This window comes from Brassica napus, unplaced genomic scaffold (assembly GCF_020379485.1).
Source record: "Brassica napus cultivar Da-Ae unplaced genomic scaffold, Da-Ae ScsIHWf_299;HRSCAF=487, whole genome shotgun sequence".
NCBI lineage: Eukaryota > Viridiplantae > Streptophyta > Magnoliopsida > Brassicales > Brassicaceae > Brassica > Brassica napus.
This window is the reverse complement of record NW_026016247.1, coordinates 12373-32055: the sequence shown is the minus strand read 5'-3', so window position 1 is coordinate 32055 and position 19683 is coordinate 12373. Positions and strand designations below refer to the sequence as shown.

The 19683-nt window shown below is 34.5% G+C and overlaps 3 protein-coding genes and 1 pseudogene across 3 annotated transcripts; 3 read left to right on the top strand and 1 right to left on the bottom strand.

Moving 5' to 3' along the window:
* Window positions 1-6760: 6760 nt before the first annotated feature.
* Window positions 6761-9300, top strand: LOC125602818 (AT-hook motif nuclear-localized protein 14-like). Its single transcript, XM_048774227.1, has 6 exons — window positions 6761-7269; window positions 7728-7780; window positions 7949-8077; window positions 8351-8503; window positions 8619-8916; window positions 9039-9300. The coding sequence occupies exons 1-6, from the start codon at window positions 6840-6842 to the stop codon at window positions 9080-9082; spliced, it is 1107 nt and encodes a 368-aa protein (XP_048630184.1). The 5' UTR covers window positions 6761-6839; the 3' UTR covers window positions 9083-9300.
* Window positions 9301-9886: 586 nt separating this feature from the next.
* LOC125602817 (rubisco accumulation factor 1.1, chloroplastic-like) lies at window positions 9887-11398 on the bottom strand. The gene has a single exon (XM_048774226.1). It carries the CDS (start codon window positions 11321-11323, stop codon window positions 10004-10006), a length of 1320 nt encoding a protein of 439 aa, XP_048630183.1. The 5' UTR covers window positions 11324-11398; the 3' UTR covers window positions 9887-10003.
* A 4832-nt stretch (window positions 11399-16230) lies between these two features.
* Window positions 16231-18228, top strand: LOC125602820 (annotated as a pseudogene).
* Window positions 18085-19251, top strand: LOC125602819 (protein LIGHT-DEPENDENT SHORT HYPOCOTYLS 1-like). Its single transcript, XM_048774228.1, has one exon. The coding sequence runs from the start codon at window positions 18499-18501 to the stop codon at window positions 19075-19077; it is 579 nt and encodes a 192-aa protein (XP_048630185.1). The 5' UTR covers window positions 18085-18498; the 3' UTR covers window positions 19078-19251.
* Window positions 19252-19683: the final 432 nt, after the last annotated feature.

Genomic DNA, 19683 nt, shown 5'->3' with positions numbered 1-19683 from the left:
TTATTAAAATACATGAAAAATAATGTGTTAGCAATGCAAATATAAAATTAGCAGTCCACAAAACAAGCTTTGGTGACACTGATTCATTTAGACGTCTAACATTTTTTACTGCCAGCTAATATTATTTTCAGCTGACATATGTATGTTTTATACGGTTAACACTATTTTAAATATTTTTTGTTTTATTTTAGTATGTTACTAGGTTAAGATCCGCGCCTTGCGCGGGATGAACATTAGATATAAATTATTTTAGATATTATATGTTTTTTACATATTATGAAATAATAAATATATATTGAATAACTAAAAATTCAGTAACTAAATCGGTGCGAACATATAAATTTTATGAATCCAAACAATTTTTTTTCTATTTGATACGATATATAATTAAATTTAAATAACGTATATAGTATATTTTTAATATTAATGTCTATTAAATGATGCTTTTTACTCATATGTTTTTTTATCATTTGTATATTTTATAGCAAAAACTTTAAATTAACGATAACAAAAATTTCATTGTGGATTAATAGTATATTAATTTTTAATTTTAAAAAATTAAGTTGTCAATGTTTGTTCAAAGTTTTTATCAAAAGAAATTGTTCAAAGTAAATTTTGAAATTAAAATATTTATGTATTTTATATGGTATATAGTTTAATTTAAAACGATATATATATATATATATATATATATATATATATATATTTCTTTTAATAATTAAATTAAATTTTACTTATATTATTAATAATCATTTGTATCTTGTAACAGTTTTCGTAATTTATATTCATTTTTAAAAAATTAAAATATAACATATAAAGAAAAATCTAAATTTTTATTATATGGTTAATGTGGTTGTTTAATTTATTTAATAGATTAAAATTAAACAAATATGATAGAAGATACATTAATTTTTATCAAATCTTTATTATTCAAAATCATTAATTGTCATATATCCTTTAGACATATTAGGAAATTCCATAACTTTTATTTAAGAAAATAATAAAAAAACATTAATAATGAATTTATGGTTAGTTTAATATAAAGTTTATTATATAATTAGATGGACCAACCTATTTTTCTAATGATTCTAAAAATCATCTTATTGGTGACACGTGGATACAAAAAGAAGTTGTAATGTTTCTCAATTAATATATTGGAGATTTCTTAGAACAATAATTTCTAGAGATCATTGTTTGTGAAATGTGACGTAGTTTGAATTTGAAATTGGTTTGGTTTAGTAGGATGTGGTTAATGCGCGGAGACCGAGTTCAACCACAACCTTTCTTAATGACCAATTATTTACACGTAACAACATACTTCGAAGTTGAAATTATAGAAATCTAAACTCGCAATGATTGAGAGATAGTAACGAAGATGAACCATAGCTCGTATATGCGACAATGTCTCTTATGACCTGGCTCAAAAGCATCTCAATTTTTTTGCTCGATTTTGTGTTTTTTTAATGCAGTAACTCTATAATAGTGTTGCTTTTCACTCTAAGTTCTATCTACATTTTTTATTAAAAATAGAGTAATAAGTAAAAAATAAAATCATTACTCTATAAATAGAATAATAGTAGCAAATGAGTAAAAATGTAGTAGAATTAAAAATGCTCTAAAATCTAAGTAGAGGATATGGTATTCATCAAATCCTTATCACTTTCTCCTTGCTCATAACCTTCTTCACAATTTCTAACGCTTTAGGAATCACTTCCAAGAAACAAAAACCATTGTTGATCTTAGGTCTTTGCTCGGAGTGTTTGCTTTTCTTTGCTTTGGTATTTTATATTTTTTCTTTTATTTGTTTTTAACTTCTGTGAAAATTCCTTTTAAAACAAAAAACTTCTGTCAAAAATCGAAAATGGTAATAAAGTCTTACCATGGTTACCAAAAAAAAAATTGCCATCAATCATACATAAACATCTGAACTGAATCTGAATCAGAATCATCACATCGGTCTTTAACTAGTAGTTTCCGGAAGCGTATACATCATCACCATTTCATTGGTAAAGATTCGGCAGCTTGGTCTGCATGTGCATCAATTGTCACATTACAATTAATTTTAACAAGAGGATTAAGAATGTCGTAACACGTAATACAGTTTGAGCATCTTCTCTAGTTTCACGAAATTCATTTGAAACAACTTTCCTTTGAGGCAGCTACAAGAGTTCATTCCTTTTACAACTTTGGTCAAGAGAATATAATAAGTCCCGTTCGTTTGCTCACCCATGTGATCCATCTGGGTGAAGATGCAAATTGATATTCGTTTTGTGTATTATAATGCTACATTCAGATGGATCACTCAACTAAATTTTTAAAAATTCTTCTCAAATTCTCGTCCAAATGAAGGTGAGTCTTGATGGTGCATCTGGATGCAAATGCATCTAGTTCAGTCTAAAATGATAAATGACAAAAATGACTTTTTAAAAATCAAAATAATATTTTCAAACCGTAAAATCTAATTTTTTGTATATACATTTTTCTGCTATAACCAAAAAATGCGTTTTCTCGCAAAAACTGAAAAATACACTTTCCTGCCAAAACCGCAAGATACGTTTTCCGCAAAAAAATGTAAAACGCACATTTCCATAAAAACACATTTTTCGGCCAAACCAGTAAAACTGCACTTTTCGACCAAGACCGAAAAACGTATTTTTCCGTCAAAACCGAAAAAATGAATTTTCCTGCCAAAACCCAAAAAATGCATATTCCCACCAAAACTCCAAAAAACATTTTCTTGCCAAAACCGCAAAAAACAATTTTCTCGCCAAAACCGGAAAACACAGTTTTTCCGCCAAAACCGGAAAACACAATTTTCCGCTAAAACCGGAAAACACAATTTTCCCGTCAAAACCGGAAAACAGAATTTTCCCATCAAAACCGGAAAACAGAATTTTCCCGCCAAACCCAGAAAACGAAATTTTCCCGCCAAAACTGGAAAACCGCATTTTCCCGCCAAAACCAGAAAACACAATTTCCCGCCAAAAACGGAAAACAGAATTTTCCCGCCAAAACCGGAAAACAAAATTTTCCCGCCAAAACTGGAAAACAGAATTTTCCCTCCAAAACTGGAAAACGAAATTTTCCCGACAAAACCGGAAAATAGCAATTTCCCGCCAAAACCGGAAAACGTATTTTTCCGCCAAAACTGAAAAACACACTTTTCCCGCCAAAACCGGAAAACCGCATTTTCCCGTAAAAACTGGAAAACACATTTTCCCGTCAAAACTGGAAAACACATTTTCCTGCCAAAACTGGAAAATACACTTTTCCCGCCAAACCCGGAAAACTGAATTTTCCCGCCAAAACCGGAAAAATGTATTTTCTCTTTGAAACCGTAAAAATGCTTTTCCCGCCAAAAATCGCGAAAAGAAAAACCTTTTCCCGCCAAAAACTTTTCCGCCAAAAATCGCGTAAAAACTTTTCCCGCCAAAACCGTAAAAATGATATTTTTCTGCCGAAACGTAAAAAATATATTTTAGTCATTTTATTAACAAGTCCACATGGATGCAGATGGAAGTTAAAAAATGAAAAGCAAACGAACATAGTTGCATTCAGATTATTCATCTGGATGCATGGACGAAATGAAGAAACGAACAACATCCAGATGGAGCATCTGGATAAGACATCTAGATGGACCATCTGGATGCATCTTACAGATGTACAAACGAACATGGCCTAACTACAACATTAGTTTTTTTTTTTTTTTTTTTGAAACACTAATGGCCTAACTACAACATTAGTTAGTGTGCTTTTTTTTTGTTTAGAAACGAGTTGACTTAGGTGTTATTGGTTTATATATTTTGATTGATTTAGAATCTTTTAAGTAAAACAAATGGTATTTTGAGGGTTTTTTATATATTAGCTCTTGCGAACATTATTATAACTCAGAGGCAGCAATGAACATTTAAAAGGCTTAAGCAAAATTTTGTTAAGAATATTTAAAGTGGTAGTTGTAACGTATGAACAAATGAAGTAAGTTGCCAAATGAGTATGGGCCGGTGGAGAAATGACTTGGTTCTTTGAACTTTGTCTACCCCAGTTCTAAATAGTGGGAATAATGTTTTACATCACAAAAATGTTATCGATATATGGTTTTGGATTTGAAGAGACTACGCGGATTTTAAATATGGATTTTAAAAAGAAAATGTTGCCAAATGGTCAAATTCGCCATCGCTAGTACCTTGAAGAATGACTTCAATTGACACAACAAGTGACAAAATTTTCTTACAAGAAATGGCCCTAACAATATTTATCGTATGCGAAGTTCCTCTTGGTTATACTCCGTCTTATGTTTCATATTGCTCCAAATGCAAAGATCCAAATTAAAATGAAACTGCTACTTGGCCAAGCAATCCTAGATTGATTGAATTAACATTAAGTATAATAATGATAACCTCCATCCACTAGGACTTGGATATATGTTTGGTAGTGATAATAAAAAGTTGTTGATGAATGATAGCAAATGTCTATGCAAAAGTTGTAAAAGACTTGTTTTAATGCATGAACTACGTAATAAAGGACAGATCAAACAAATTAAATGTCGTTTATGCCAAACGAGAAAACATCGAAACCAGTGGAGTTTGTTCAAAATGGCACAAAATCTATAAAAAGTAAAAAATTCTTTATTCCAAATCCTAAATAAATCGTGAAACTATGATCACACAATGAATGTTCTCATGCATTCGAATACATCTCTGATCTCTCTGTGTCTGCTTCGTTTTTCGTTACTGCGGCGTTTATTAGATTAATAGTTTTCGAGTTCTTTTACCAAAAAAAGAAAATGTTCTCATGCATTCATGCGTATATACTTAAAAAGTTACTCTCATAAGTCATCACCTCTAATCACATGCATAGCTAGTCGATATGCTGATGCACAAGGACTCAAGGAGCACGGATAGTCATTCCTGTCTTGTTGTTACATTTGCAACTATGGGTTTAACTCTACTGAGAACGAACCTCTTTTTATTTTAATAATTGTATCGATCTTTCAATTTTTTTTTCTTTTATCATTTGCCGTTTATCTACAGTGACCTTCGACAAATAGTCAACAAGTCTTCTATCCATTGCGTATTAGCTCTCTAGAACTAATGGCTTCTAAAACTAAAAGCCATTTTAGAGTCAAGAACTCTTGCTGGGTGTGCATTGCTTAGTAGATCATACTATATATTGTCTCGGTAAAGAGTCTAAAGACATTAACAAGATAATTAAATGACTAAATCTTCGTCTGGTATCCGCTGTAATCCTAAACCATAAGGTTTTGCTTAAAGTAGATTATGTTAGGTGTTGAACACAGTTGAATTTAATAACTAAACCCTATATATACTAAATGTGATTTACAGTTGGTTAGGTGCTTTCACAAATCACAACTTTTAAAACTTTTTTTTTGTTTTACGATTTTGTACACTTAAAAAAAAAATTGAAAATATTTCAAGGGGGTGATTGGTTGGGTTATCTATCTACTTTAGATTTATTTATTTTTAAAGCATTAAATTTTACCTTGTAATTTTATCTTTAAAAGTTAAAACCTACAACAAGTTTCTATTAATTTTTACGAATTATATTTTATCTTTACTTTTAAAGACACAATAAAAAAAATTAAAGCAAATTTTTTCTTATGTATTTTAGGCAAAAAATCTACATTTTTTATAGATTATAGAATCTATAAAATAAAATAATCTATAATATCACATAAATTAGATAATCATAATAAAAATATCTATAAGTATTTTAATTTAATTTTGATGTTTTTAAAATTTTGAAATATTTTAAATGACATAAATATTATTTATATATCACATTTTAAATAACAGTAAATATTGACAATTTATAAAAATTATAATATAAATTATTTTAATTGGTAAAAATAATTACTTTATATATACATCACACATTTCACATATTTATTTTATTTTAAAATATCTATAACCTATAGTTTACCGCTACAACAAATTTGAATACATCAAAAATTTTTATAAAAAATCTACAATAATACTTTTACAACCAACTTAATTACGACTAAAATTTTACAGGTTAATTTTACAACCACAATTGAACTAATCATCGCCAAATTATTTGATAGCTATTGAAAGTGCATAGTAAAAATACATAATAAATATAATTATAAACATTCATTATATTTTGAATATGTGTGAATATTAAAAAAAAAAATCTTTATTTTGAAAACGAAGGATTACATTGTAACAATACTTGTAAAAACCAAAAAAGATCTTATAAGATAAAATCTTTATTTTGAAAACAAAGGTATTAACAATACTTATGAAAACTAAAAAGATCTTTTAAGATAAAATCTTATCGAGGCGTCAAAAGTGTAATACACGATACACTAAACCATTAGAGCCACTGGTTTTGACCGCTTGCTTGATCACCAAAGTCAGTATGATGTTACAACCCCTTCACAGTCCACACACTTTTTTTGTACCTCCAAATCTGAATTGAGTTGAATCGAAATGAACCAAACAAGAAATGGTCCAGCCACCCTATCCGTAGGTGGTGGTGGTAGGCCTACTGGAAATGACAAAGTAAAAGAATTAAAGAAGATATAATGATAAGATCAGCTTACCCCTAATTAATAAACTTAAACCAAAAAGAAGAAACACACAAAAAGTCAACATACCGAAGTCAAAAGTACAATCCAACGGCTGAGAACACATCAAAACCCCAGAAGACGACAACACAACAACCTTTTCATCATAGAAAAGAAATAAAAAAATCTGTAAAGCATAAAAACCCTAAAAGAAAAAGAAAAATTAAGAGAAGAAAAGAAAAGAAAAAAATACAATTTTTATTTTTTTCTTCCTCTCTTATCTAAAAAAGCAATGGAACCTAACGAAAGGCACCACCACCAGCAGCAGCAGCAGCAGCATCACCATCACCATCTCACTCCTCCTTACTACCATCCTTTCCACCACCACAATCCCACCACCGTCTCCGCCGCACCGCCAACCACCTCCACCAACAATGGTAATCTGACATCCCCGCCACCGTCGAACGATGGATCTTCCTCCTCTCTCCCGGTTTACCCTCACTCCGTTCCGTCCTCCGCCGTCACGGCTCCGATTGATCCCGTCAAGAGGAAGAGAGGCCGTCCCAGGAAGTACGATACGCCTGCTCAGGCCCTGGCCGCTAAGAAACTGGCGTCTTCTGCGAGCAATTCCTCCGCTAGAGAGAGGAGGGAGCAAGCCGCCGCCGCCGGCGTATCGCCTCCGTCTAAATCCGGGTCGAGAAAGGGCCTCTCGGGCTATGTCGGTGCGTAAAGTCTCTCTCTTTTTGAAAACCCTTTTCGCTTTTGTGTAAAGTAATGAACTTTATGGGTGAAATTGATCTTGAATCGTAAAATTGCTCGAGTTCTGTGTGATATCTAGTTTAGATTCTCCTTCCTAGGGTGGTTGATCTGCGAAGTAAATAACTTTAGTTTTGGTAATAAAGCTCTTCTTTATATTCGTGAGTTTCCATAAACACTCTCTTTGCTTCCATAAACATTGAAGAATTGGCAGATTCTTATATTGTATCATTTTGCTGGCCTTTGTTCATTTGAGCTTGTGGCGGTACACATCATTTCAGTTTTGCAAATAACATTGATCTGCAGCAGTTATTTGTTTCTAAGATCACTTTGATTATCAGTTTACCTTCTAGAGTGGTGTTCTCTTGTTGTTGTTGTTGTTATTTTTGAGTTTCACATTAGTTTTTTTTATTTCTTGTTGCAGGGAAAACTGGGCAAAGTTTTACTCCACACATTGTTAGTATAACTCCTGGTGAGGTGAGTGTTGTTCTATGGTACTAATTTGAAGGTCTGGTTTTGATATTATGATTTGGTTAAAACTATTGGTTTAAACGCAATCTAGCTTCAGGTTTTGCTATAGAGCTCGTTCATAAGGTATTCTGCTGTTTCACTGATGGTATATTACAAACTGGATTAATTTGATAGGATGTGGCTCAGAAAATTATACTTTTCGCTGAGCAAAGCAAGCATGAGATATGCATTCTTTCTGCATCTGGCGCCATCTCTAGTGCATCCTTGTCTCACATCGCGACAGGAACCAGTGTATCTTATCAGGTGATTCTCTTGTTCCTACTAATTCTTGAATTGGTTTCGCCAAAAAAAAAAAGGATTGGACTTTGGGAAGGGCTATCTTGTTCTCTGAGCTGATGATGAGTTAATTATCTGTTCACTGTAACTTAGAGCCTATAAAACTGGTCTCTTTTAGGGACTATTTAATTTCACTTTGTTATAATCAAACTTCCATTACAGCTAAAGATTCTTACACACATGCGTGAGAGTTGCATATAATTTTATTAACTTGTTTCAGAATTCCAAACTTGTATTCAGGGTCAGTACGAGATCCTCTCACTGAGTGGATCTTATATTCGGAGCGAACACGGTGGGAAAACTGGTGGCCTTAGCATTTGTTTATCTGGTTCAGATGGTCAGATCATCGGTGGAAGAGTTGGGGGACTCCTTAAGGCTGCTGGGCCAGTTCAGGTACCTTTCCTCTTTATCTTATACCACTAAATTAATACCAGATACTGAATTTAGAAAGGAGATTCATTGATTATTTTGCACCTTTGATGAGATAGTCTCTGGTTTTCCTTTACAGGTGATCGTGGGGACATTTCAGCTAGAGAAAAAGAAGGATGGAGGAAATGATGTGAAAGGAGATGATGCTTCAGGAAGTGGAAGCTTGCTGCCTTCTCCTTCTGGCGGCACGGAATCTTTGCATGTCTATCATCCAAGTATGGAATCTTCCGGAAGAAATCTAAACAATGAGCATCATACTATGACTAGTGGTGGTGCGTTGGGTGGTGGAGCTCATTTCATGATGCAACCACCTCAGGGCATGCACATGTCACATGCCAGGCCTTCTGAATGGGGCGGTGCTGGTTACGATTTGTCAGGTAATAAGAAAGCTAACCACTTGTTTATTTTCATTTGTATTTTTTTTCCTTTTTAGCAATGCTTTTAGCTTTAGTAAGACTGTTTTTGTTTGTGTTTGGACTATTGTGATGTTGTTGGTCAGGAATGAGAGGAAATGGGTCATCAGAAAATGGAGATTATGAGTAAATGGCAGCTTAGTACACTAGTTTCTGAAGAAGGTGTGTAGAGGTTTATGATGGAAAGTGAAGTTGAGCATGAATCAATCATATCATACAATGTCCCAAGGATATTTTTATTGCAATGGCAGAGAGGCAAAACTAGACTGTGATGCTTTTTGTTTTCTTGGTTCAGTGTAATATTATAGTAAACTTTGACATCTTTTTTCTGGATTCTGTTTCACTTCATCCTTTTTTTTTTTTTTGTTTCTTTTTTTCTTATAATCAGTTTTTTTTTTTTGGTTTAAGTTATACTTGTTTAGTTCCTTTTTCTTTCTCTTGTGAAAAATTAAAAGAAAGACTCTTTTCAAACGGTTCTATATAAATTGTTTTTAAATGTTTAGGCAAGGGAGCAAAAATCCCCAAACTGGGAGAACCACCATGTCTATATTCAGGAATCATGTGCAGGCAAGTGTTGACCATGAAGAGCTGCTTACATATATTTCAGGAACGTCCCCTTGTTACTGCGGAGAATCAAAATGGCCTGAGCACTGGCGATGACTATGCTCAAACGTTTCATACGCTCATAGACACTCTCCTAACAGAGTCTACGATCTAAAAGGATCGGCTTGATTACAGTAACCAAGAACTATCTACACTTATTGACCGTGTAAGAAATAGTGCACCAGCTAATACTTGTATCAGCCATATCAAGCAAGTAGAAGCTGCAATGTTATCTCTAATCACCACCTACTTATTCTTAGCTACGCAAAAATGTAGCTTCAAGTCTAAACTATGGTGAGGATCACATGCAGATTCTTATTTAAACAGAGGCTGAAAGAAAAACATAATGACATAATCAAACCAAGAATTACATATTTGCCAAAAACATGGAGTATAGTTTTAATGGAAGTTACTTGGTAACACTAGTATTCTCAAATGTATCACTCTTCTAGTCCCATTCATCATCGTTTATCTGCCACTCATCATCATCATCTCTAGGCGGCCTCACCACCAAAACAACCATCCCTAAACACTCCTCCACTCCTCTCTCCTTCAACACCGAACCTCTCTCCAACTTCATCCCATCTCCAGTCACAACCAGATAGTACCCATCCTCAGCCTCCACCGTCTTCTTCTCCCTATCCATCACCACCATGATCGCCTCCTCTTTCCCGTTCCACGGCAACACTTTCCTATCATCCCTAAAAGAAACCGCAACCCCTCCTCTCCTAACCGCCACCACCGGATCCCAACCCGGTAAAACCACCCATCTCCTCCATTCCTTCTCAGCCTCCACAACACCAAACTCCCCACCCGACTCAAACTCCATCGGAGCTTCGTTAATCTTCCCCACTCCTTCCTCAGCTTCGCACACCGGTAACACAACAACCGAACTCGCTCCCGCCACTTCTCCGAACTTCAGCCTCACCACTGGAACGCGAATGATCTTAACCTCCTCTTCTTTAGCTCTCTCCTCATCGCTGTATCCATGCAACTCCCTCCCCACAGCTTTCTTGGCTTTCTCAGTCACAGCGACCTCAAACGCCTGCTCAAGCAGCGTCGTCCTAAGCTCAGAGGGGCTCCTATGCTCTCTGCTCTTCCTATACAACATGAAAGAGAGACAATCCCCTGGCAAGTTGTAATCAAACTCCTCCCACCCTTTGTCTCCGCGGCGGTGAGGGTAATCCTTAATAGCTCTAGCGAGATCGTGCGCTCCTTTGGTGTCGAACCCGTGCTCGACGATGTACTCAGCGGCGGCAACACGCTGGACCGTGCTGAGACGACGGATCTCGTAGAGAAGCTCCGCGCCTCCGGTCTCGAAAGCGGCGATGAGCTCGGGTTTAGCGTTGGACTGGACTATGGAGTCGCGGACCTGGGCGCCGACGATGAGGCAGTTCTGCTCGACGCCGGAGATTCCGGTGAGCTCCTCGATGGTGGGGGGAGTGAAGCCTTCGGTGTAGAGGGAGGAGATGAGGGGGGCGTACTCGAACCAGAGGCCCATGCGGTCGGCGAGGACCTCGATTTTGCCGGCGGTGTCTAAAGATCGGAACTTTGGAGGGATTGGGGACGGTGGAGGGCGGAAGGGTTGGTAAAGGTTCTGTTTTGCTGGGGCTTGGCGGTTCGAAGCGGGGATTAAGTTGGCGCTGACGGTGAAGGGTGACGGGTTAGCGGGTCGGGTAATTGGGTGGGGAGATAGCCCATTGGGTTTGGGTTGGGTGAAAAGGGAGAGTATTGAGGGTTTGAGAGTGGTTGCGGTGAGGGAAAGCATGGTGGTTGTGTGTGCTCGTGTGTGGTGAGAACAGAGTCGCAGAGGAAGAAGATGATGATGGAAAGAGATAAGACGCGGTATATACATTAAATTAGATTTTTGAACCGGATTTAAACCGGATCGGTTATCGCATATTCCTTTCTCGTTATGATTTTCCCGCCAATAGTTAGTCCTTATTTTTCTTGACCAATCCGGAAACGAGCGAGTGATAGATGTTTTCTGTTTCACCAGCTGAGGAAGGGAGTTCAAATCTCCAAAAAAGATAGACGTCTACTGAAGATTTGACTGTCTAGTATCGATATTGTTAATTCTTATGATCAGTTTTTTTTTTAACACTCTTATGATCTTTTTGCTAGTATATACTCAAATATCATTTCGAGGATCCGGTATGTAACTATGTAAACCCTATGTATCTCTGAAAGTTTGTATTATGTATCTGATATCGATGAAACTCTTTTGGTCTAAATAGTTTATTTGCCATCAGATCAAGGGTGCTTTGGAAACAACACACATGTTTGTTCCATCCTCTTTCCATGTCACAAGCAATCGATTGCTTATGTTAGTACTTTGTAGCGAAGGGTATTTGATATGTGGAAGGTCCAAACTGTTATTCTACTATCCACATTCAGCAAAAGTCAGTTTTTTACTCGTTTCTATAAGCTCTTGATGGATATATGTAATATATGTACATACTTCATAAAACATTGGGAGGTGGATGCATCATAGCTTTTGATTGAGCAATCGTATGCCAGATTTAACAAATAATTGATCATATCCAATATTAATAAAAACTCTATAATAAATTAATAATGTTGAGACTATGTATTTTATTAATTTATTAAAATTTTCATTTTTAGATTTTTCTATTTAAGATATATTTTTCTAAAATAAAAAAAAATTGATTTTAGTGTATATACAATAATTAAATTATAATATTCGACATTTATATTGGTTTTATTATATTACTTGGTGAATATAAAATATGTTTCATAGAATTTAAAAGTGATTTTAGATATAATTTTACTAAATCTTATCAAAATATATTAAGTGTTATTAAAATATAAATTATTAATTTATAATTTTAATGGGACCATATATTTATATAGAATTTTCTAAAAATATATTATCTTATTATTTTATCGATTTGTGTCATATTTTGAACCGATCTAACTTGAAACCAGAAAAATTTATTAATTTATCGAATATTAATTTATAGAGTTTTTACTGTATTAAAAGTATTTTTCTCAGGTTGGATCATATTATTGGACACTGCATGGATAATTACTACTCTCACTTCTTTGTTTTATGTTTTTGCATAGCCCATGAATGTTATAATATGAATAACTTGTTCTACCCTATCTTTTATAAAAAATATCAAATTGTAGATCTACCACGTTCATAGAATATAAATCAACACTCCTGTTCTGTCAGAATCTGAACACTTCTTGCTATGTCTTTAAAAACTTACCCATGACATGTTTTAAATATAAGAAGGAGAAGTAGAGAGAGAAAACATTCTCACTTCTCTCCAAACAAAAATAGTGACCAAAAAAATAAGTTCGTCCTATCCGCTTCGCTTCTCTTGCTTCCGCCTCTCTGCTGCCGTTTTCGACTTCTATCTTTCCCGACTGAGGTTGTTTGCATGGAGACGTTTTGGGACCTGTTCGTTTTACCGTTCAGAGATGGTCCATTTAGACGAAGATGAGATTGTTGTTCGTTTAGATTTAAAATTACAAATTATATTAATGATCCATCACGATGAGTTTTAAAACTTTAGTCTGAAATGAGATTTATTTACATGGCTCATTGAGATGAGTTTAATTGGTGCATCTGGATGTAGAAGAACCTGCTCAAATAACAAATGACAAATTTACTCTTATTCCAATAAATATTTATATTTACGTTTAGATATATTTTTGCCAAAAATGCTAAAATACATTTTTTTGCGTCAAAACCGTAAAAGACACATTTTTTCTCTAATATCACAAAAACACATTTTCGCCAAAAAAACAAAACCACAAAAACTCACTTTCCCGCCAGAATCTCAAAACACATTTCCTGCCAAAACCGGAAAAATGCATTTTCTCGCTAAAACCGCTAAACGCACATTTTCCGCTAAAACCACAAAAACACATTTTACGCAAAATCGCAAAAACGTATTTTTCCGCAAAAACCGCAAAAACACATTTTTTGCCAAGACCGAAAAACACAATTTTCCGCCAAAACTGTGAAATCATGTTTCTCTTCAAGACCACAAAATCACATTTTCTCGCCAAAACCGAAAAATGTATGTGAAATCATGTTTCTCGTCAAGACCACAAAATCACATTTTCTCGCCAAAACCGAAAAATTTATTTTCCAGAAAAAACCCACAAATTATGTTTTTCTCTAAAACCGCTAAATTATATATCCCACCAAAACCATATTTTAAAATTACTATATTTAATTAATTAATTAAAATTAATATAGTTAAAAATAAAAATATGATTAAATCAAAATAAGGGTATATACCATTTGCTTACTAAAATTATCTAGATGAAAAAAGGAACATAAATTCATTTAGATGAACTATTTAGTTGGAGAAACGAATAGTCCGAATAACATCAAGATGAATATCTAACTGGATTATCTAAATGAATCATCTGAATGGACGATGACATACGGACAGACGATGTTGTTGTTTTGGTGACACTGATGATTTTCCTGCTTCTTTGAGGACGAGTGGCGATGGCCATTTCCCTTTTTTCATGTTTGTCATCTTTTTTTAGAGTCCGGTTTTGAAGCTTGGTGTTCTAAAGCGGTGGTGGCCATGAAGTTGAGTCTGGAGCGATGGTGTGTGGGCTAGCCAGTGGAGGTCGGATGTAGATTTCAGTAAATAAATCTATTTGGGGACAATAGATTTGCCTCTCTTCGAAATTTTTCGGCATCTTCTCTTCCTCCGAGAGTCTTTTCTCCCTCTTTCTCTGCTTTTTGTTGCCTGGAGTAAGTTTTAGTCTCATTTTCTCTTTGACGATGTGGCGATCTTAGGTTGCTTTGCTCTGATCGGGTTGTGGTTTATTGGCGATTCTGGTAAGGGTGTTTACAGTTAAAAAAATACAAAAACATATTAATACAATTAAAAATTTTTTGGTAAGGGTGTTTACAGTAAAGAATACAAAATATATTAATACAATAAAAAAAAATTTAAAACAATCAAAAGTTTTTTAAATAAACACGTTTGATATGATCTATCAAAGCTTAACACCTTAAATTGGCAAGTACATGATCTATTCGATATTTCTATGCCTACTACAAGCGTTATACTTGTACACGCGTGTAATGTACTAACAAATAATTTAGAGATAAGTTTTTCGGTGTTGATGGACCAAAACATATTTATGGACAAACTATGACACAAAAATATAGGAAAAGTGAAGTTCAAAAAAAAATATATATGAAAAGTGATAATTTATAGTACAAATTTGTAGAAACGGTGGATCTGAAAAAACAAAAATCTTTAAGGATATGATAGGGATGTTAACAAGTTCTTTTAATATCTCTTTACCTTTTTGTTTGTCAACAATATTGTGCTACCTTACTTAATTGTCGTGCAGATAGTTCGTGTTTTGTTACGCCTGCGTGTAACATCTATTCTCGCCTGTCATACGTAGTTCGTTGCTTCCTTCACTATGGAATATACATTACGCACTTATATATATATATATGTATACTTACATGTGTATTAAATTATTTATAAGTAAACTTACATGTGTATTTAATTCTTTAATGTTACGACGATGAAATGTATTTATCATTGTTAAAGAAATCACTAGATGAAGCGATTTGCATAGACCTAACATCTAGTCAGAATCTAAGCGTAATTAAAATTTATGTTTATTTATTATATATCTTATTTTATTTTACATAATTTAAAATTTTGTGTGTTTAATTAAAAATTTACTTTGATAAAATATAAAATATAAAAAATAAGATAAACATGTGAATTTATACTTAGAAACAAAATTAGAGAAAAATATCATCGCCTGTTTATATACAGTAAATATGATATAACGAAATTAGTTATAATTCACTCTGATATTCATTATTTAACTTGTTTAGACTAATTTAGATTATTTTAAATCAGTTTAAACCGAATTAGATAAATTTTAACTGTATAAATCAGATTTTAAGAAAATTGGTTCGGTTATAGTTCATTCTGTCTATAGTGGTAATTAGTACTATATTGGTACTTATACATAATTCTCATTTAATGGACATAAGTGTCAAGTTTGCATAGAATATGGGATGTGTACCGTCGCTGGGGAAATTTTGATAATTCTTTAACATAAAAAAATGTAAGCTAATTAATTAATAGACAAAGAATTATAAACAAGTGATGAATGCACCCTGGGAGAGAAACATGAAGGGAGGAAGGGAATCATAAGTGCATGTGAAGAGACTATACTACTACTGTTTTGCCAAATATGGAACAAGTGTATTTTGCTACAAATGGGAACGACAATTTTGAAGTTTTAGATGAATATTAAAAAATATATAGCCTTGGTTTAACCAACAAAAAGGTCTTAAAAGCTTAACCCTATATGGATCCATGGTAGTATGGTACCGATAGGGCTTTCGTTTCCAAATGCTGGAACTCCGTCCCCTGTACGATGTTCTCTCTCTATTATCATATACGGAGATCTCAAAATATAATACATGTGTGTTTCGTGATTTAGGGAAAGATTGGTTACAGAAAATGGTAGAATCTCCTTTTTAGGGTCATTGGGTGTCAAGAAAAGGTAAAATCTATGCAAGAGGTCAAAAACTAGTTGGATAGTCAGGGACTAAAAGAAATAGTAGTACAATAGCTTCTATTGGTGGTGAGGTTAGAGGCTAAAAAGTATATAGAATGTGGAATCCATCTTAATCTAGTGGTCGATTTAGAGCTTAGTGTTTTCATGCCATGTATGCAATAATTAACATCTTTTTTTGAAATCGCATTTCCAACTTGGGGTAGAACCACTAAACCTTAGTTAATCGACCATGATGATTTGTTTATTGTAGTTGGTAGTTAAAACTTTAACCAAATTTGGAATATCTCTTTCTCAAGCCGAAGCTGAACTGGAAATAACCGAATGCCCTCGTCCATATATTAAGGTTTTGTAAAAAAGTAACTAAATAGGTTGACAACACAATAACACACGGTCTAGAAGCATATACCTGGAAATATATGATTCGCCAAAAAAATCACATACAGTGAATCGAGATCAAAGGAGATTGTATTCAGATCAATAAGTGTGATGTTGGTGCCAAATCAAACCACTGTTTCTTGCTTTCCACTGACAATGATGGATTCCAAACGCGTAATTTATCACGCGCCATTCCGTGTGGCTCTATCTCTCCTTTAAAAGGCGCCTATGTTTGATGCTATACATTATATTGTTATGATATTAGGTACTTTATCTATTGATAATTCGATCTTTTTGTTATCTTCCCTCTCTAATCTCATAAATGCTAAACTTGCTGTGTTGGATGATGATCTAATCTCATAAATGCTAAACTTGTTGTGTTGGATGATGATATCATTTTCCAAAAAATACATCTGTTAGATACACTTGATTCTGGCTGTTTTTATTAGGTTAAATTGAATTTATACATTAATCTGTCAGCTATAGTATGACGAAAACGAAAGGACGACAAAATAATTATGACGAAAATGAAGGTTTAACAAACATTCACACGAGATAAGGTCTTGTAGAAGAGAGACAAACGGTGCGTTCAAATAAACAACATCTGAAGACTCAACTTCTTCCCTTTAGCTGCGATCGTTTTATTCAATTTATTATAGTTCAAACATTGTATGATATAAATTTCTTAGACAAAATCTTTTAAACTTGGTCTGAATAGTTTGGTGCTAGAATTACTGTGGGAGTTATTGCCACGATCACTAATACCGCTGCTCAACTGGCATGCTTTTACCATTGTGATGTACACATAAAAACTTTACTAGACTTTTTTTTTTTTGAAAATAACTTTACTCGACTTGAAGCAAACAAAACACGAGTTTAATTACTTGATGTGTTTGTTTTCCTCACTCAGGAATTTAATCTTAATTAGGAAACGACTAGGTCTTAAAAAATGTAATTCTGAGTTAATAACCCATGATTTCCGGAAAAAAGAAAAGATAATATATGTTAATGAAGTCATTTTCAAAGTAAAAAATAAAGTGAAGGAAGGGAACACGAATAATGCGAAACAAAAGTATATAAATGCAAGGTAACGCATAAAGTAAAATTTTAAAAGTAAAACAATGAAAAATGTCGCTGCAAATTGCAGGCAAGGAACACAGACTATTCCTCCTCATGTCATGTCAATGTTCAACTTCAAGTTCCCCACTTGACCCATTGCCATTGGTCACACTCTCTTTCTCTCTCTCTTTGGCTATGAAATTACTCTTTTCTGCGCTGTGTAACACTCAGTCCCCCTTCTTCTTCTTCTCTCTCTACTATATTGTACTCATCTCGTTAGACCACCATTGACCGGGTTGTTTACCCCGGTTTTTAACCATTTAAAAAAAAAAAAAATGGAAAAAATAAATAGCACCGTTTGAACAAATGCAGTAAGCGTCGGTTGTTCCCATTGTTCGTGGATCCCATTGACACGTGGCGACTAGCGATTAGTTCATTTTTAATTTTCAGAAAAAAACCAAAAAAAAAAATTATGCCCTTAGCCTCTCTCTCTCTCTTTAAATGACCTTGTGCTCTTCAGTCTTGAAATTACACTCTTTGAGTCTAGACAAGTGTGATTTTGTGAATCCATCGTCTCCTAAAGTAGAAAAGCTAGAAAATAATAAAATAGAGAAAAGAATCCCACTTTTGATAGCTTCCACTTGTATATCTTCTCTCATCTTCTATAGGCAGCAATAAACTTCACTTCTCTCTCTCTCCTTTTTTCAGTTTATTCTCCCTTTGCCTCACTATTTCTGCTCATATATGTTTGTTTGATTTGATCTGCCAAAGTTGTATCTATCCCTTTTATAGTACCATTTTCACCAAGACAACCAGTTAAGTCCCTCTTTCTCTCTGTTTGGTTTTAATTTATGATCTAAAAAACCCTAATCTCGATCATTATAAGAAAAGCAAAACCCTATATCAGATTTCATCCTCTTCTTACCAAACTCAAAACAAGATTAAGCTATGGAACTGATCTCTCACCAAGGAAACAAGAACCCTATTACCTCAACACAATTAACACCTCCTTCCCCAAGCCGGTACGAGAATCAGAAACGCCGTGACTGGAACACCTTCTGCCAGTACCTCCGGAACCACCGTCCTCCGCTCTCTCTCCCCTCGTGCAGCGGCGCACACGTGCTCGAGTTCCTCCGCTACCTCGACCAATTCGGTAAAACAAAGGTTCACCACCAAAACTGTGCCTTCTTTGGTCTCCCTAACCCTCCCGCACCTTGCCCCTGCCCTCTTAGACAAGCTTGGGGTTCACTAGACGCCCTCATCGGCCGCCTCCGTGCCGCCTACGAGGAGAACGGTGGCCCTCCCGAGGCTAACCCCTTCGGCTCACGCGCCGTCAGGTTATACCTCCGTGAAGTAAGAGACTTCCAGGCCAAAGCTCGCGGTGTTAGCTATGAGAAGAAGAGGAAGAGAGTTAACAGGCAGAAAACGCAAACGCTATCGCAGACGCAGCCGCCTCTACCGCTGCAGCAACCGCAGCCACAGCAAGGTCAGTCTGTGATGGCTAATTACTCCGGTGCAATAGTATGATCATATTATATAAATTTCTCTACTTCTTATGTATTGTATTGTTTCGTATTCGCTTCTCTATTTGTATAATCTATTGTCTTATCTGCGTTATCTACATATGCTGTTGTTTCTCTTTTAGTTGTTTGTGAACAAGATATGTTATGATTGTTCACGCTCAAGTGTTTGATCCTTTTATGTTTTTGGGGTTTTAATTTGATTTAAATTATAACCATCAGTTTGAGGGTCATCCCACACAGTTAGGGCTCGTGTGTATAACTCAGCTAGACTTTAGATGATAGATTAATCATTTCTTTTCCATGTGATGATGGTTGAGGTTTTAGGGAACATTTGTCGATGCTTATTTCATTTCCGTGATTAGATATGAATCTGATTTATAGATTGACATGAATGTGTGTGTGTATGTACATGGTTACTTTATGGTTAGTCATTGTGATATATACTAATTACTAACGCGTCTCATTGTAAAAACAAATCCATATACTAGTAATCGCAACTTTGTAAATGTATGCTTCTCAATCAATTGCAGATACTCGTAACCGCTAATATTATTACTGATTAGTCGTTGATAGCTATTGTAGTCCCAAATTTTTATGAACATAGCCATAT

Coding starts and splice junctions, on each gene's coding strand:
- LOC125602819 (XM_048774228.1), top strand. CDS start 18,499: ATGGAACTGATCTCTCACCAAGGAAACAAGAACCCTATTACCTCAACA.
- LOC125602818 (XM_048774227.1), top strand. CDS start 6,840: ATGGAACCTAACGAAAGGCACCACCACCAGCAGCAGCAGCAGCAGCAT. Junction 7,270..7,727: donor GGGCCTCTCGGGCTATGTCG/GTGCGTAAAGTC, acceptor TTCTTGTTGCAG/GGAAAACTGGGCAAAGTTTT. Junction 8,917..9,038: donor TGCTGGTTACGATTTGTCAG/GTAATAAGAAAG, acceptor GTTGTTGGTCAG/GAATGAGAGGAAATGGGTCA.
- LOC125602817 (XM_048774226.1), bottom strand. CDS start 11,323: ATGCTTTCCCTCACCGCAACCACTCTCAAACCCTCAATACTCTCCCTT.